At 36.8% G+C, this 15,719-nt stretch overlaps 1 protein-coding gene across 1 annotated transcript in view; it reads left to right on the forward strand.

Annotated features, from left to right (window-relative positions):
* Positions 1 to 6,098, forward strand: part of LOC150103424 (dynein regulatory complex subunit 4-like) — a 199,200-nt gene extending 193,102 nt beyond the window's left edge. Inside the window, exon 10 of the mRNA XM_090398147.1 lies at positions 4,425 to 6,098. Coding sequence (XP_090254273.1) covers positions 4,425 to 4,589 — 165 coding nt within the window. The 3' untranslated portion in view covers positions 4,590 to 6,098. The remainder of the gene's footprint in view (positions 1 to 4,424) is intronic.
* Positions 6,099 to 15,719: the final 9,621 nt, after the last annotated feature.

Consider the following 15,719-nt stretch of genomic DNA (forward strand, 5'->3'; position numbering starts at 1 on the left):
TTAAAAATGTAACAGGAATTATATATTTTTGAAGAGAAAATACTATAAACATATTGGTACTGGTTGTGGCAAGTTGACACAATAAGAAAAAGAGGCCAAATAAGAAAGTTCTTATTAGACTTAGAAACAATAAAAACATTCACCGTTTTGAAATTGGCAAAGGAAATGCAATAGTTATTATGAATATTATTATTATTATTCCTGACACCTCCAAAGAGTCCGAAGACTCATCGCGGGGGGACATTTACAACTGTCTCAACCACTACACCGAACCTCTACTACAAATCATCTCCATCAACGCCACTACCGCCCACCTCCACAACAACTAGTATTTTTTGTCTGTAAATTGCATGTGTTCTGTTGTTGCATATGAAACAAAATTATCATTTCTGATTATCAATCTCTTCAGCACTAGATAGAAAACCAACTTTCTTGACACATAAAAAGAAAAATGATTTAATTCATTAGTTAGCTTTAAGGAAAAACAAAATAAAAAATAAGTAAAAGAATCACACAAGAAAACAGTGCTTTGGCTGTATAAAGATTATCTCTTAGGTGATTTGCCTGTATGTTTAAAAAGAAAGCTATTTAATATGATCATTATTCCAGAATTCACCTATGGAAGTGTGATATGAGTAATGACTAAAGAAGAGGAAGAAGGTTGTGAAAGAGCCTTGGAGAAAAGAATGCTCTATGTAGCAAAAAGGGATGGAATTAGAAATAATAGAATTAAAGAGATGACTGGAGTAGAGGATATTGTGAGGTATTGCAAAGCATGTAAATGAGGACTGGCTAGCCAATTTATTAGGCACTGAGTAGATACCATGAGAAGGAAAGGTGTCACCAAAAATCAAGGAGGAAGAGATGATCTACAAAGGTTTACCATGAGATGGTGGACATTAGCTAAAGACAGAAAGAACTGTAAATTAAGGGAGGCCTCCTATATCCATCAATGGATTGAAAGAGGCCAAAGAAGTTTAACTGGCCAGTTGAATTTAAAAAAAAAAAACTCCATCCTCTTAACTCTTGCCTGTGGCAAGGAGTTTGAGGGTAGAGCCAGAAATTCCAATTTTCTTTGTTGTGGATGATGTAATAAGTTCTCCTCCCTGTGTGGTGGCTAGGGAATAAAAATAGCCCCCACTGTAGCCCATGCATGTCATACAAGGTGACTAAAATGGGTACCCAGTGCCTGGGGGGATAGCTGGGTCACCCTGTCGCAGGGGGTCATAAATATGGAGGCATGGTCCTCCAGGTTGGGGGTTGGGCTTGGGGCTGACGACCCCACCCTGTAAAAAAACAACTGGTTATGAAATCTAAAGAAATAACTGCTTTATGGACTAATTGGCGACAAAATGGCAAATGTCTTAAGGATTTGAAAATCGGATCACGGAACATACTTTCTCTTTACTGATCTGGAGCTTTAAAAATGCAGCTGATGCAATTGTTATTATTATTATTAATAATTCCTTATATAACACCTCCAGAGAATCCAAATACTCATCGTGGGAGGGCACCTACTCTACTTATGTGAGTTTTTAGATTGTTTATTTTATAGTTACAGTGTTTATTGTATGTATAATATAGTATATATTATTATATGACTATTACTACTACTATCACTAGTAATATCACTGGTATTACTAGTGATATTAATAAACTACTGGTATTAATATCACTGGTATTACTACCAGTGCTGCTCAACTCTTCAACATAGAGAAGTTTAGTTCGTGAATGAATAACGATTGAATTATAATATGTATGTTGATGAATTTTAGAACATTAACGCTCACTTGTATGTTGTAAAAAACTGATCATCTCCCCCATAAATGATTGGAAACCTATTTTAGTACTGTGTTTGGACTAAGGTTTAGATATTCCAAGAGAAGTTGTGTATGGAGGAGCGATATCCAGGAAAAGGAAAGTTACTAGTGGTGTGCCTCAGGTGTCTGTTTTAGAGCCATTACTGTTTAACTTGTATATTAATGATATTGGTGAAGATTTGGATGGAGATATTCAGTTGTTTGTAGATGATGCAAAGTTGGAATGAACCATGAAGAGTAGGAAAGATGTTGTGGCCTTACGAGAAGACTTGAATAAATTGAGTGATTGGACACGGGAATGGGGATGCAAGTTCAATGTTGCAAAATGTAAGGTTTTAAAATTTGGAAAACAAAAATAGGATGCAGAATTTATGCTTGGTGAGGATATATTGTCAGAGGTGGAGGAAATAAGAGATCTGGGAGTGATAGTGGATAAGGATCTGAAATTTTGGGGACACAGCCAAAATCGTGAAGACAACACAAAGGCTTCTGGGAATGATGCGTAGGATACTGACTTGTAGAAGTAGCGAGATTCTTATTCCATTGTATAGGGCTTTGATTAGGCCACACATGGACTATTGTGCCCAGATTTGGTCACCTGGTTTTCAGAAGGATGAAGAGATATTGGAAAGGGTCCAGAGGCGACTGACTAAGGTAGTTTCTAACCTCTGGAATATCGAGTATGAGGAAAGATTGAGAAGATGCAACTTGCATAGTTTGGTGGACAGGAGGAAGAGGGGAGATATGATAGAGACCTACAAGTTATTAAGGGGTTGTTATAGGATCAATGCTGGAGAGGTTCTACAGAAAATAGTGGGAGATCAGGGTAGAACCAGAAGTCATCCCTGGAAACTGTATAAAGAGGGTGTGAGTAGGGGAGTGAGAAGCAGGTTTTTTTCATGCAGAGTTGTGAATGATTGGAATGCCTTGCCTGAGAGTGTGGTGTCTGCAAAGAATTTGAGTGTGTTTAAAGCACGGTATGATGAGTTTTTTCCCATGGAGTCAACGACTCCTAGATGAGTCGTTGACTCCATGGGACCTTGGATAATAATAATAATAATAAAATCCTGCTTTAAAGACCAAACATTTCATACCACTTTGGCCTTTCCACTAAGCAATGTGAATGTGTAATAAAAATAATCCAATAAAAATCTTTAATATAGCTTCATAGGGATTAGACATACTGAGTGGCCAGTTGAATAGTTTCTACTCAGCTAACCAGCCTATAGACTGGTATATATGAATTTATTTCCACTGTGACATATGTTCATGATTTTGTCTGCGTTCATATTTGGATTTTTTTTTTCCTCATGAGTGTTGAATGTTGTCAGTGATGAACATGAAAGATGTTTCTTGTATAAACAATGGTACTAAGTTCAGTGGGACTCTAGGATGCTTGCTTGTTTGTAATCTAAGAAATTACAGCTCTAAGCAGAAAACGCTAAAGAAGACTTTTTAAACTAAGTAAATTTGCACATATCTGTATATGTGGATAAACACCTGGAACAAAAATGATATTAAAACAACTGGTATAACTACAAGAAAGAACATACTAGTAGCAGAGTTATGAAGGTCACTTATGTTCTTACATTCTTGTCACATGTTCTTTCTTGTGGTTATATCAGTTGCTTTAACATCATTTTTGTTGTAGGTGTTTATCAGAACTTTCCAGCCCCCCCCTCCTCCATACTATAAGTTTCTATGAAGTTCATTAGTATGTCAGCATGTAATTTTGATTCCAGTAATATAAAACTGGAAGACAATAAGAAAATTTTAGTTGGTATTCAGATCTGAAAAATTTTTAGATATACATAGTTTTGCCTCACAGCCAGGAAAAAAAAAAAAAAATTCAATTTGATGCTCAGTGTAATGAGTGATGCTGTATGCGTTAGCTGAAATAAAATTCCTAAAAACACGCAAAATGTTTCATATGAAGTTATAGCATTACCTAAAACTCTGTTCTGGACAGAATTGAGCTTTTGTAGCTTTCATACTTTCTTCATTAACTATCACACTTTGTACTGAATAATTGCCATTATGTACAATTGCATTTGGTTATTTCCAATCCAACACTTTTACTTGCTTTTGATTTGTTTAGATTTTTCATCCTTCAGAATTGCATCTTCTTTTTACAACATCAGTCTAATGAGAAGTTTGTTTCACAGTACTCTGATTTGTAATCTCTTCTCATTCTACCCTTAACATGTTAGGACTTGATAATGGTTACATAAAACTAAATGATTTGGCTTCATGTAAATCAAATACTATGATAGGATATTTAATTCAGTTTACATATTGCTGTCTGTTAGCTGCATATATTCTATTGCCAGTTCATCTGTATGTTTGAGTTTTCAGAACATTTGCTGAGTGTTTGGTTAGGTATTGTATAGTATCATGAATTGCATCAGCATGAGGGACATGATTACAGTTGGCACTAAGAGATCCTACTGCACCCAGATCTTAATGGCTGAATCTTATAAAGTTGGTGGCTCATTCTGTGTTTATGCCCAGCAAAGTTACAGCATGCAATATAACATGCACAATATAATTATATACTATTAAATAATATAATTTTGGATCCATTATTATATTGTATATTTTCAGATTGATGGTTCAAGTACAGAAGGAGGTTTGAAATATTTTGGAGCATCTTCTGAAACACTTCATGAACTAGACACTGCCATAGTTGGCCAGAAAGCTGTACAAACACCTAAAATTTCCAGGGAAAAAGAAACTGAGTTAAGATGGACACCTGTTGATAAAGAGTGAATTGGTTATCAAAATTTAAGTTGGTTACTGTTTTTTTTTTTTTGTTTTTAATTGGTATACCAGCCCACTTCAGCATTAAGTCATTGTTTATGTAACAGCATCCAAGTTATTAGAATTGACAGTTTAACTTACAGTAATCTACACAACTGCATGTAAAGTTAAACTGAACATGTATATCAAGAACTGTTTCTGTATGCTAATACATGGAAATACTTATTTAAAGGCATATCTATACTCCTCTTGTAAATATTTAAATATTTTTTATTAGAAAAGTGAATATATTAAAGCAAATAATGTATTAAGCATTGTTTGGGGATTTGTTTTTAGATGTTTCAAGAGAATCAGAAGTTTCAAGTAAATTTGAAACTTCTGATGTCTCAGATTTGTACATATTATGTTATACTAAACAGAAAGACAATAATAGATCACAAATAATCCATTATTATTTTACTCCTCTGTTTAGAATTGTAGTTTTTTTGGATTGAAGATTTTCATCACTATTCTCAAGTGAAAATTTGTAGTACAGTTTTATCTGTGTTAATTGGAATATTTTTTTAAAAAATATGTGTCAGCATGATCTCAAATAGTAATTGCATAGATTGCTACATAACACAGTAACTTCCAATTAATTGGGACACATCAGGACTAAAACATTTTAGCCCAATTAAGCAGCTGCTCCAATTATGCAAAAGTTTCATGTTAATAGTTAAAAAGATATGAAAAAAGAGAACTAACATTTCTCTGAGCAACAAATCATTATTCTAATTAATTATAACAGCAAAATATGTGCATGTTTAAATTCCCTCGTCAGTATCAACAAAGACAATAACCTGTTGTTCTAAAGTCCTTCAATATAATCCTGTTTAAAATCATCATGGCCCAACTTCTTAGCTAGCACCTCTGACTTCATTTTTAACATTGGACCACTAATGCACACTCCTTGTCCAGTTATAATGGAGAACCACTCATTTAGGGCATTTCAAATCAGGATCCTTACCTTCATACTTCTATTTTTGGGATGTTTCCTGTTTTCCATGGTGTGTCCATTCTTCTCGGTTGTATCAAATGTGCAATCGTGGATTTCCAATTACCTCTGCCAAATGTTGATGACTGGAATTGGATGAATGGTCTTTGATTTGGTGACACGTAGTGACAGATCTTTACATGGAATCTTGGTAAGGGTCCAAAATTTTATAAATGAAAAACAAAATTATCAAAAAACAGAGTTTGTTTGAATACCAGAGCTCTGTTTTACTAATTGCGTAATTAATGCCTTTTTGTTAGTGGTATTGGGTTTTCACCCACCAAAAACAGAAAAGGTTGTATTCATTAATAGTCGTAGGTATGGTAGTTTCAGTATCTTTTCATCACTTTCTCTATCACGGGTTCCTTTGTTGCTTGCCATCTTGTTTCTTGAATACTCTCATTATCTGCATTTTTTTAGGTCATGATCACCTTTTCCAAGAACAGGTTTCATACGAGAGTATGAAACTATGGCTTTAAGAGAGAAGAAGACAGGAAACATGAAATGAATGTTCTGTCCTGAAGGGGAGGGAGGGTTTATGGGGATAGTTCTAGTCCAAATATGATTTTCCTATGGGACTTGCATTTGTTTTTTTTGGGGGGAGGGGATGGGTTCCCCCTCCAGTTTTGGGGGGACAGCTTCCCAAGATTGGATTCTGGATCCTCTCTAGACTAGACAATGGTATTTTATACACACACACACACACACACACACACACACACACACACACACACACACACACACACAGGGTGTCCAATAAGTTCCAAAATATTTCAATAATTCATAAAAATCAGAAAAATGGGCATATTATAGTGCGGTTTGCACAAAAGTGAATCGCATGGATGGGGAGTTTTTTTGTGGGGAGAAAAAAATTAGCTCAAATTTTCACTGATAGAGGGCATTGTATCACATGCCTCATTTGCAAATATGGGCAAATGAGAGTTCTATAAAATGCAAAGTGTACTGCTGGCAGCTCATAATGAATGCATGCAAATTCCCAGTTATTGGGATGAACAGAATTGTTTTTGTTGAAAATTTTGTTGCTGTGATGCTTACATACCATGAAGGATGAAGAATACGTATGTTTTTGCTATGTCTGTGATTCTTGGAGCTTCCCATACACTGCTTACACTGCTTATTGATTGTGCCTCTAGGGCATTCATTTGCGATACCACAACAATGGTATGGGTTTTGGTCTGCATGTTCGAGGGCGATCCGACAAATTTCCAGTTTTCTCGAAACGTCTTATTAGACTATAGTCTGGCAGGAGTAATAGGACCTCAACCTTTCTTCATTCTTTTCTGCATTCAAAACTTTCATAAAACTTCTGCTACCGATTCCCCACTTATATAAAACTTCACTAACAAAGCCTTATCCACCAAAGTAAGCATCACAGCAACAAATTTTTCTTTTCACAAAAACAATTCTGTTCGCCCCAATGACTGGGAATTCCCATGCATTCATTATGAGCTGCCAGTGGTATACCTCGCATTTTATAGAACTCTCATTTGCATGTATTTGCAAATGAGGCATGTGGTACAGCACCCTCTACAGGTGAAAATTTGAACATGTTTAAAAATCAGGCATTCCTCACTTTGCGTGTGAATTGTGCTGTCAAGGCTAGCTCATGCTGGCTGGCAGCAACCTGTGGTTGCTGAACCTCCGAGCGCGAGTGAATTATGGAGGTATCTATTCTAGGAAACTTGCAGTCACAAGCAAGGTCAATGCGATGCGCTGTGACCCAGCACTCATTTACATTGAATATGAGACCGATGATACTCAGCTCTAACCAAGGCACTCCGTTAAAATTTCAGAATTTGTGAAGTGTTCTGTCATAGGAAAAATTTGGGAAACGCTGTGTTAAGCAATAGAAATCACCTCCAAAAATGTGTTTGTGTGGCCCTTGTATGTATTTGTCAAGGTTCCTGAAGAAAAGTGATCTTCGGTGTCCATTGTTGGATGCATATATGTTGGTGAAATTTACTGGTTTCCCAATTTGACTATTACTGAGATTATTCTTCCCTCTTGGTCTCTTGAGCAGGATATAAGTTTCCCTGGAAAGTTTGTTACTAAGATTATGACTGTTCCTCTGGCAATGTTGCACCCTCCACTTCAATACACTGTGATGTTGTGTATTTTCTTCATTTTCTTGATGTCTATTAGTTTAGTATGTGGGTATCCTAGAAGAAAAGCACATGGATGCCTTTTATTCTCATTTGAATTATTCTTGCTTCCTGCTTTTGTACTGTTATGCCTATTCTAAGAAGCAGGCCACCCATTCTTGATTACTGACTGTTAGGTTGTTGTAAATTTTCATTTTTCTATTTCACTCTGTTTCCTTTTGACTATTAAATTATTTAAGGAATTTACAACATATACTGGAATATTAATTAAAAGAAACTTTAATAAATACTTCCTATATTTCGGCAATGTCACATTGCCATCTTCAATGGGAACATACAACTATGACATGTACATGCAGGCACTACAAAAAGCAAATGAGGCAGAAGAGAGAAACTATTGTTGTTCATACACGTGTGTAGAGGCTTAAGTGCTGTGAGGACATCATGTTGGAGGCTTAATGGATTTTTTACAACACTCAAAAAGGATTAAAATAAAATTTAATACTTCCTATATTTCGTCCTAGTCACTAGGACATCTACGGGGATTACAAAAACAATTAATGTAACATATACACAAATAACAAACAATACTAAGCCCAACCACGTGGGTGACACTAAAGTCCTATCTAGGTAGAGTGCCCTCTATGGGCAGTAGTAGGTGGCCTGGAATGTAAGGTGGGAACTCTGGTGATGAGTGTTTCCCAAATCTTCTGAAGCTTAATGCAACCATATTTATTGAGATTTGGTTGGTTTTTGAGAGCTGCTGCTGCTTCTAAGAAAAGTCTCTCTTTCTTGAATTTGCTGTGGTGGAGCATGGTGGTTTTCTTCAATGATACCCTGTGGGTGGTGTCCAAAACATGGTCAGCCAAGCCTGAATGGCCATAGTTGTGTTTGAAGATGTAAGACTTGTGTTCCTCTAGACGGATGGATGCTGATCTGCCTGTCTGTCCAAAGTACGCCAGCTTACAGGAACAGGGTACTTTATAAACTCCAGGCAGAGAGAGAAAAAGAGGAGGGAGCTGATCTTTCGTAGAACGGATAAGGGTAGCCAGTTTGCGGTGGGACTTATGTGCTGTGTGTAGGTTGTACTGTTTTAGTGTCTTGGCTATTTTTTCGGATGTGCCACGGATGTAGGGTATGATGATGATGGCATTTTTAAAATCTTGTTGACGAGAAGGACGGGGAATGGGGGCGGAGTTGATTATTTTTTTGATACTGTGATCGCTGTAGCCATTGGAGAGGAAAGTGCTGTGTATGTGGTTAAGCTCAGTAGTGAGGGCGGTTCCACTGGAACAGATTGTGCTCTTGGTAAGAGTTTTAATAATGCCATATTGTTGAGAGGGGTGGTGGTGGGAGAGTTTCTGAATGTATCTGCCTGTGTGTGTGTGGGTTTTCTGTATACGGTGAAGGTAAGTGTATCATTAGGCAGGCGTGTGACTAAGGTGTCTAGGAAGGGTAAACAATTGTTCTTTTCCTTTTCCATAGTGAACTGGATTCTTGGATGTAGACTATTGAGATGACTGAGGAAGGAGTCTAACGTGTCTGGGCCATGAGGCCAAATAGAGAACACATCATCTACATATCTTAGCCAGATAGAAGGTTTGAGTGGGGCTGAGTCTATGGCTCGTTTTTCGAAATCTTCCATATAGAAATTGGCAGGGGGGTGAGAGGGGGGGAACCCATGGCAATTCCCTCTATCTGCTTGTAGATTTTGTTGTTCCAAGAGAAATACCCAGAGTTAATGGCAAAGGAAAAGAGATCTAAGATGTCAGAGGGAAAAACGTTTTCTAAGAGAGATAAGGTGTCAATTAAGGGAATATTGGTAAACAAAGAGGAGATATCAAAGCTTACCAATATGTCTGTCTTATTCAAGGTTAAATTTTCTGTGAGGGCTTTAAAGTGGGTCAAGTTTTTTATATAGGAAGGGGACCTTCCGGTGAGTGGGATCAGAGAGTTGGCCAGCTGTTTAGATAGTCTATAGCAAGGTGCATTGGTGGCATCTACTATAGGCCTGAGTGGGGAATTGGGTTTGTGGATTTTTGGTAAACCGTATATTCAGGGGGAACGGGAGCGGAAAGGTTTAAGTTTTTTCCTGACATCAGGGGGCCAGGAAGATACTTTTTTGAGTAAAATTTTTAGTTTCTTAACTTGTGTTTTTGAGGGGTCGTGTTCTAGCGGGATGTAGGTAGCGCGATCGCGGAGGATAATGTTCATTTTACGATTATATTCACTGGTATTAAGAATGACTATGGCATTACCCTTATCCGCTCTGGTAATGACGATACTTTTTTCTTTTAGTAGTTTCAGGAGAGCCGTGCATTGGGCATATGATAAATTACTTTTCGGTGGCGAAGAATGCGCGAGGATGTTGGCTACATCAAGTCTGATGTTGTTAACTATCTCCGACGGTAAGCGACCGATTCCACGTTCGATGTTCACCATTACGTCAAGCACCGGCACTTCCTTCGGAGCGACGGCAAAATTACGGCCGAGGCAAAGGGCGCTGACGGCATCGTCGTTGAGCCTTTTGGAAGAGAGGTATATTGTTGTTCCTAGAGTCCCCCAGCAGGCTATATTGGGTTGTCTTGGCTGTTGGGCTGATGTTCTCGTGATGCAAGCTTCCCAAATTTGTTGAAGTTTGGAAAGTTTTTTAGAGCTGAGGCTGATTCCATGAACAATCTTTCATATTTAAACTTGCTGCGATGTATTAACGTGGCTTTCTTCCAATGTATTCTGTGGTGGGTATCCAGAGCATGGTCTGCAAGCCCAGAGTGGCTGTACTGGTGAAACTGGATGTAGTCTTTATGTTCCAAAATCCTGACATTTGCTGTCCTGCCTGTTGGGCCAAAGTAGGACAGTTTACAGCTGCAAGGGACCTGATATATCCCAGGTAGATCTAGGGGAAGTGGTTGGTCTTTGGTGGAGCTGATAAGGGATGCCAATTTTTTATGTGATTTGTAACAAGAAGTTAGGTCATATTTCTTTAGGATTTTGGTTATTTTTTCCGAGGTGCCCTGGATATAGGGAATGGTGATGGATTTAGTGTAATCTTGGTTATTAAGGGGGGGGGGGAATCTGGTTTTAATATTTTTTAGAGGTTGTAGCCATTGGCTAAGAAAGTATTAAGGATGTGGTTTAGTTCAGTGGTTAGGATATTGTCATCTGAACAGATTAATTTTGCCCTGTTATAAAGTGTTTTTATAACCTCATATTGTTGTGTGTGTGTGGGGGGGGAGATTGCTGGTGAATGTATCTGCCTGTATGGGTGGGTTTTCTGTAAACAGAGAATACCAAGGATCCATTAACCAACAAACTAAAACCTTTTAACTCTAGACCTTCCCCGAATATATGGACTTCCAAAAATACATAAACAAAATGTGCCATTACGTCCCATAGTGGATGGAATTGATTCTCCCACATACAAATTAGCCAAACATTTAGCCAAATTGCTCACACACTATACTGGCAACACACCATCACATACAAAAAATTCAGCCCACTTCAAAGCCAGTATAGAAAATCTTACACTCCAACATACTGACCTAATGGTCAGTTTTGACGTCTCCTCCTTATTCACAAATGTCCCACTCAAAGAAACTTAGAGCTAATCCAAGCTAAATTTCTTCCAAATATCTCAGCCTTATTTCAGTTCACAATGAACTGAGGCTATTTCGTTTGGCAAGGAAAATTCTACAAACAGATAGATGGGACAGCCATGGGTTCACCACTCTCTCCCCACCCTTGGCCCACTTCTTTATGGAGACTTCTGAAGAGAAAGCCTTAAACTCTGCCCCACAAAAACCCACTGTTTGGCTTCGCTACATTGATGATGTGTTTGCTATTTTGCCACATGACTCAGATACACTCCACTCCTGATTAACACACTTAAACAACCAACACCCCAGAATCTAGTTCACATTGGAAAAAGAGGAAAACAAAGTCTCTCTTTCCTAGACACTCGAATCACTCGCCAGCCGGATGGATCCTTGATATTCTCTGTTTACAGAAAACCCACCCATACAGGCAGATACATTCACCAGCAATCCCCCCCCCCCACACACACACACAACAATATGAGGTTATAAAAACACTATATAACAGGGCAAAATTAATCTGTTCAGATGACAATGCCCTAACCACTGAACTAAACCACATCCTTAATACTTTCTTAGCCAATGGCTACAACCCCCAAAAAATATTAAAACCAGATAACTCCCCCCCCTTAATAACAAAGATTACACTAAATCCATCACCATTCCCTATATCCAGGGCACCTCGGAAAAAATAACCAAAATCTTAAAGAAATATGACCTAACTTTTTGTTACAAATCACATAAAAAATTGGCATCCCTTATCTGCTCCACCAAAGACCAACCACTTTCCCTAGATCTACCTGGGATATATCAGGTCCCTTGCAGCTGTAAACTGTCCTACTTTGGCCCAACAGGCAGAACAGCAAATGTCAGGATTTTGGAACATAAAGACTACATCCAGTTTCACCAGTACAGCCACTCTGGGCTTGCAGACCATGCTCTGGATACCCACCACAGAATACATTGGAAGAAAGCCACGTTAATACACCGCAGCAAGTTTAAATATGAAAGATTGTTCATGGAATCAGCCTCAGCTCTAAAAAAACTTTCCAAACCTCAACAAATTTGGGTGCACGAGACTGCCCCAAATTTGGGAAGCTTGCATCACGAGACATCAGCCCAACAGCCAAGACAACCCAATATAGCCCACTAGGGGGGGAACCATTAGGACTCTAGGAACAATAATAGTTTCTCTCTTCTGCCTCATTTGCTTTTTGTAGTGCCTGTGTGCATGTGTCATAGTTGTATGTTCCGATTGAAGATGGCAATGTGACATTTTCGATAGGAAGTATTTATTAAAGTTTCTTTTAATTAATATTCCAGTATACATTGTAAATTCCTTAAATAATTTCATAGTCATGTGTTACCAATGTATAAGCCTTTCTACAAGAATTCTCTTTCCTTTTCATTTCTGGGACTGGCTTTGTGTATGCATGTCTTTTGATCGTTGTTTTCAGCTTCTGTTGTATTAATATTGTTGTTGTGACATTATCAAAAAACAAAGCACTTAAAAATCTCTACACTTTTCTGCTTAGGCACTGCTCAGCATGAAAGATGACAAGTACAAGCAACTGACACTATTAGAAACTGTTCTTCCTTAGAACGTAATGTGCTATACCACCTGAGTCAGAGACAAGAATGATAAGTCATTCACGCATGTCACCTAAAACACGTGGAACAAAGCTGATGAGTCATTTACAAGCTGTAGTTTGGCACAGTATGACCTTTGCTTTCTTTGTGGCAATAATTCATAAATCACCCTTTACAAGTGATTGATTACTTCAGGACAGGAGACCTGTAGTGTCCTTTCCGAAATAAATGGCTTACAATCCCAAATAAGGAAAGAAAACTGGCAAGTTTCTCAGTTTTGTTTTGTTCTTTAATATTTGTCCCAAATAAATGGCTGCTCTAATTAACTGATTGCCCAGTTAACCAGATACTACTGTATTTGTAACAAGCTAATTGGTAGGGGTTCTGTTCTCATTTCTTGTGTTTTAAGTACTTCATTATTATTGTACTATTACTGTCCACAGCATTTGATAATTAATGAAATGCCAAACAAATATGAGATATTTTTAATCACAGCAGGGAAGATAGTATAATATATGCATGTTATTTGTTGCACAGTAAAAGTGTATTTATGGAAAAATAAATATTCAGATTGTGTTCATGTATTATAAAGAAAAATTTGCATAATCATTTTATCATTATATTTTTCATCTACAATTTGTAAACTTGTTTATATTGCTTTCTTAAAACAATTTTCATGGCTTCATATTTAAGTATCCTATACATTTTGTATATTCTCATATTTCTCATAATTCATCCTGTTATTTATTTTCATTGTAATTCTTTTTGTTATCATTGCACCTTTAAACATTATCTTTACTTATATAATGAAACTGATGAAACCATATTACCACTATGTTGTGTGTGTGTGTACACACATACTAGCATTTTGATAGCATTCTGTAATACCACTTATGCTTATTTTATTCTTCACCCCCCCCCCACTTCAAAGGAATAAATTGGACTTGACATATAAAAATACTAGCACATATTTCCATGTGTTATTTCATTTTGTCTGTTGACAATAAAATAAAATTACATTTGTGCAAAATAAAACTTTTGTTTTTTTTATCATTATTTTTTTATATGAATCACATCTGTAAAAGATTATATACATGCTATCAAACATTCAGCCTATAAATAAGCAAGGTGGTGGTCACACACAGAGCAATGAAAAAGTCATATAGCACTTAAAGCAGTGGTTCTCAAAGGGCATGCTGTGAAATAACTAATATGGAGTTATTTATTTAGCATATGGAATTTTTCACTTTGAGAACATGGAATACAATATGAAATGTATAAAGGTACAATAAATGTCATACAGTATAATGAGATACATTTTGCACATGAATTTTTATGTTTTTATTATTATTATCATTATCAAGAGAGAGAGACCTCCAGAAACTCATACTATTTGCACCAGTTGTCATACCTGTTCTTGAATTCACTCACACTACTTGCACAAAAAACATCCAACATCCATTCCAATTATGCACTATTCTATGAGAGAAAAATCTAGCCCTAATTTCCTCTTCTTGGCAGCATTCGTTCCCAACTTTCATTGATGCCCTAGTGCAGTGATGGCGAACCTATGACATGCATGTCAGCACTGACACACTTGAGGGTTTCAGGTGACGCACCTTGGATGTGGAAAAATATTGGTATTCTGATGAAAAAACTGCGATAAATCATGTAAGATCGCTCTCAGTTAAGGCGAAGGTAGGTTTGTTCATTGAAAGAACTTTCTACCAGTAGTCAGCAACAGAAAAGTCATTAAATGTAATGTAAGTTTGTGATTTCAGTTTATTAAATTAATTGTATAATATGAATTCATAGATTTTATATCAATGTCCTATTAAATAGCCTAATATGATATGTATAAGTCACCATCTATGATTATGTAGTTACATTTATAATGCATGTATGCAAGTGGCACATCAACAACGTCAATATTTAAAAATAAAAAAAAAAGTTTGACACCCCTGGGTAAAAAGGTTCACCATCACTGCCCTAGTGTCTGCAGCCTACAAATTCTCAATCTGTCTTCATAATCTGTATTCCACAATTCTACTATCATTTTTGACACTCTCCTTTGCACTGTATCAGAATCACCAAGGAAACCAGACCAGATATGCATGCAGTAGTTCAAGTGAGGTCTTATCAAGGCCTTGTAAAGAGGCAAAATGACTTCCTATCTTTACATGTTAAGGTTCGTTTCAGCATTGCCATTATTCTCCAAGTTGTATTTACAATTTTTGCTATATGACCCTTGAACTTCAACTTCCTGTCTACTAAAACTGCAAGATCACTAGCTTCATCATTATCTTCAAGTATAATCCCACCAACATAATATGATATAATAATGTCATTATTATACAATGAAACCTGTGGAGAATTCATGACTAAACAAACATGCATAATAACCACAGTAATAAGTTTTAATAAGTAAATATTTCATCCTAAGTATCTTAGGACATCGTCAGTACAGTTATTTCAAACAATACTAGGAATAACATACAGTTCGGGCACATGATTACAATGGAATCCCAATGTGCATGCATAGCCTGTTATAGAATTAAATTAAAATATAACTGGAGGGGGGAAAAAATTACATTAAAATAAGATAACATGTATAAAAAATTTATTTTACACAATTTTGTATGACAATTTCCCATATTTTAGGAATAGCAAGAACGTCATTAAGGTTTAGATTTGTTCTGTAAAGTAGGGCTTCAGCACTTTCTTTATATAAATGTTTATGTTTATATAAAGATCTATGTAAAAATTTTGTCTTTTCCCAATAGATCCTATGGTTTGGGTT

The sequence above is a fragment of the Typopeltis vanoorti genome, chromosome 9 (assembly GCF_054136105.1).
Source record: "Typopeltis vanoorti isolate ZY-2024b chromosome 9, IOZ_Tvanoo_1.0, whole genome shotgun sequence".
Lineage (NCBI taxonomy): Eukaryota > Metazoa > Arthropoda > Arachnida > Uropygi > Thelyphonidae > Typopeltis > Typopeltis vanoorti.